This window comes from Salvelinus sp. IW2-2015, linkage group LG36 (genome assembly GCF_002910315.2).
Source record: "Salvelinus sp. IW2-2015 linkage group LG36, ASM291031v2, whole genome shotgun sequence".
In the NCBI taxonomy this organism is placed as follows: domain Eukaryota; kingdom Metazoa; phylum Chordata; class Actinopteri; order Salmoniformes; family Salmonidae; genus Salvelinus; species Salvelinus sp. IW2-2015.
This window is the reverse complement of record NC_036875.1, coordinates 26664754-26668413: the sequence shown is the minus strand read 5'-3', so window position 1 is coordinate 26668413 and position 3660 is coordinate 26664754. Positions and strand designations below refer to the sequence as shown.

At 42.9% G+C, this 3660-nt stretch overlaps 1 protein-coding gene across 1 annotated transcript; it reads right to left on the bottom strand.

Moving 5' to 3' along the window:
- Positions 1–1016: 1016 nt before the first annotated feature.
- Positions 1017–1715, bottom strand: LOC111959246 (gamma-crystallin M2). Its single transcript, XM_023980726.2, has one exon. It carries the CDS (start codon positions 1650–1652, stop codon positions 1089–1091), a length of 564 nt encoding a protein of 187 aa, XP_023836494.1. The 5' UTR covers positions 1653–1715; the 3' UTR covers positions 1017–1088.
- Between the last annotated feature and the right edge of the window lie 1945 nt (positions 1716–3660).

The window sequence follows — 3660 nt, the reverse complement described above, 5'->3', positions numbered from 1 at the left end:
AGGAGGATAAACTTCTCTAGACTACACAAGCAATCCTACTAACTCTAACCCTAGCTTCATGTCCACATCCAGGTTAAACCCTACCCTAGCCACAACCCTAACCCTAACTAATCTAATAATGATTGAGGAACAGTGTACTGAGCCTAATAAGAGGTGATAGTTTGCTTTTATCTGCAATGAATTGAGTTGGGCCTTGGCTTTAGTACTGATATAGAGAAGCAGACTGTCCATCTGCCAGAGTTCAACTTCTTTAAAAGCTAAAAGCAGTGAGGCAATCTCGCGCTAGTTTGAAAAAACACACACACACACACACACACACACACACACACACACACTCCAACTCTCAGCTAGGCCCAGTGCCATCCAGACAGACTGAGTGAGATTCCAGAGGGACAGAGAGACAGTCACAACTCATGAAGTGGTAATCAATGACAAACCAATTACAGGTCAGAGCCCAGAACCTGCCATCCTACATCAAGACTGATCCTGGAGAGTCACCAGGCCTCCCCAGGCCTCCCAAGGGCATCAGGCATTCACAACTCTCACATTCACACACATAACAATGTTGTCCATGTAAATACTCTCCTTCTACTGTGGGCCAACATCAATGGTCTGTTCAAGTAAAATCTCCACTGTTTTCAGGTCACTGTGTACTGTCCTTTGACTGTAGTTCAACAGTCAATACCCATTGACAGTGATGGTTGTTTATTTAGCTTACGGAGCTGATAAAGTGTATTGAACCAGACTGAGAGGTAAAGACCTTGTTTCTTTAATAATAAATCATTATGGGATGTTCTCTTGGAGCTGTTATTATCAACAACAGCTATCACTGTCCATGTATATTGGCATTCTAATGAGTTGAATGGTCTCATGGAGTGTTAAATATGTTGAATTATGGTCAAAGGTTGTGGGCAGACAGTTGTGGCATTTCAGAGCTTTCGATGACAAGTACTATATCAAGGTGCATTACAGAATGAATATGATTATATTTGTTCCTCAGAAAGAAAYAAAAAATTACTTGGAGTTTTTTTTATTTCAAATTTTTATTCAATGGCTTGTCTCATTTACATCATTGTAAAGAGCAGCATCTAGTACCAGGACTCGTTGATACGCCTCATGCTCTGGAACCTCATGCCACCCATGCCGCCCATGCCACCCATGCTTCCCATACCCATGCTGAAGTGCCTGTACTCTCCAGGCCTCATGAACATCATCCTGCCTCTGAAGTGGGGCATCTCATACATGAGCCAGTGGCCGTCCTGGATGTTGCAGGACATACAGCTGGACATGCGGTAACGATCCATGATGTTGTCACAGTCCTCCATGATCTCGTGGCTCTGACCGCCGAAGCTCTCTCTCTCGTAGATCTTCATCCTGTAAGATCCCCTGTGCATTGGGATCATGCGGCAGGATCTCATACCATTGGCCATTCCCATCATGTGGTAGTCAGCGTACTCTCCCCTCCTCATGAAGTACTGGTTTCCCATGTAGTTGGGGCGGTCATACAGCATGAAGCAGCCACCCTCAACCTTGCAGGAGTGGCAGCGGCTCAGGAAGGAGGACATGTCAGGGCAGTCGGTGCTGCACTCATGGGAGCGGCCCATGAAGTTCCTGTCCTCGTAGAAGACTATCCTGCTGTTCATGTTGGGCATTTTGGCTTGCTTCGTGGGGGGTCCTGCTGTTGCTGCTGCTGCTGCTCTGGAACTGATATCCTACTGGTTTAAAACCTTTCTTTTTATACCTGTGGCCCCATTGTACAAACCGCTGACTTAGCAACATGGCATAGAGGCCCATAATGCACTGAGGTTTGTCCACATTCCATGGACTGGGTCTCTCAAAAGACCTTAAAAAGGCTGTTTCTCTCAGAACAAAATAACACAAAGCCTTTGTGAAAGGGTTAACAATGTAGAGTTACAGCCTTGGAATTGTAAAGTGTGCATATTGTTCATTGCACAATACCTTCCTAAGTTTGAGGTTTTTGTCCATATTCAGTATTATGAAACTATTATTTGCGGTCACGCAGAACGTGTGTGTTGTGTAAAGTGTGTTGTGACCCTTGTAAAATGCACTTTAAATACATTTGACTTGACAATATGTATTGTGTTTGGAAAGATCATTCCTTTAATACATTAATTCATTTTGTGTGAATTGATCTTATAAACATGTTAATGTATGTATCGAAAAACATTAATGTGGTCTTTAAAAATTATCATAATGATCTTTATTCAAGGCTAATTGTTCCCGTACACACCAAATGACATTTCTCCCTCTTAGACATAATTACACCTGACTATATACACCAGCCACACACGCTAAATACGTTTCTATCCCAATTGATATTAGAGTACTTCAATTAAAGTCATTCACACCCTACTTGAATTCCATTAAGCTAACATTATATATAACTGTAAATGTTTATAAGGTGCCGTATCAGACTCTAAAAAACACTATTGGAGTATCTGAAGATGTCAATTAACCTGTTTCATGTGTCGGTGTAGCCAACCACTCTACAGAGTTGAAGTGTGGTGCGGCTGAGTAGATAAAAGCTTCTATTAACGGAGTGTGTAATCTCTGGGTCTCTGGCTGGTGCGTGGGTGAGTGGTGGGCACAGACATACAGCCAGGCAGCACATGGCAAAGTATTTTAGAATCTTTGTGTGTGCTTAGGAAACGTATGAACCACTGTGTACACTAAGAACATTTCAAGTTTGCTTAAGAAACTTCTGAAACGTATAACTGTTCCAGTACGTCAATGTCTCCTTCATCTCCCTACACTCCCCGGGTTCTAGAAGTCGATTAGTTCTGGTCCTGTTGCCACCTGAGTCAGCACCTCTCCTCCTGGTACAAAGGTACGTCGCTCCATTAACTCTCTGGGTTCATTAATGAGCCTTCATAATAATACTACAGCTATAAAACTGATGTTTATTACAGCACAGACTTATTGGAAAACATTCAGTAAACACTCACTAAACTGGATGTATCTGGGGTCAAAGGGAGAACTATACTCAGGCAGAGTTGTCTTTGTGTTACAAAATAATAGTTCAGACAATCAACACTATGATTCCAAAAACTGCCATTCAGTTACCAGCAACACAAAATTTTAATATGGTGAATGACAAAAAAATTGGTTTAGCCTAAGTGCAGCCACAGGGCTGAGAATATAGCTAAAACTGCTGTGGATGAAAATACAGTGGTGTGTGTCTGCGGTCAGATAATAATGTATCTGCAGCCCTGGGGATAATGAGCTATAGGAAGCAGATTCATATTATTGATTTAACACTGGCCAATTATGACCAGCTAATTCATCTGAAGGAAAGCAATCTCAACGGATACACCTGTCTAATTATTCCACAGTGTGTGTATGTAGTATTGTAGTACTCAAGTCCAGGACTCGGACTCAATTTCAGTCCCGATTTTGACTAGTGACTCGACTTGGACTTGACAATTAGTGACTTAGACTCACCTCATCGTACAGTATTTGCACTTGGACTGGGTAGACTACTATGATAAGCAGAATATTAGCAGAACTGGGTGCACAGAGCAGCGAGGGTTCTGTTCTCTAGCAGTGGGAAGGACCCGGCACACTACATCTACATGTTGCCGGGCAGCAAGCGATGATTGTGGGCAGACGGGCAGGCTCCGCTCTGGCTCCGCCTCCGAT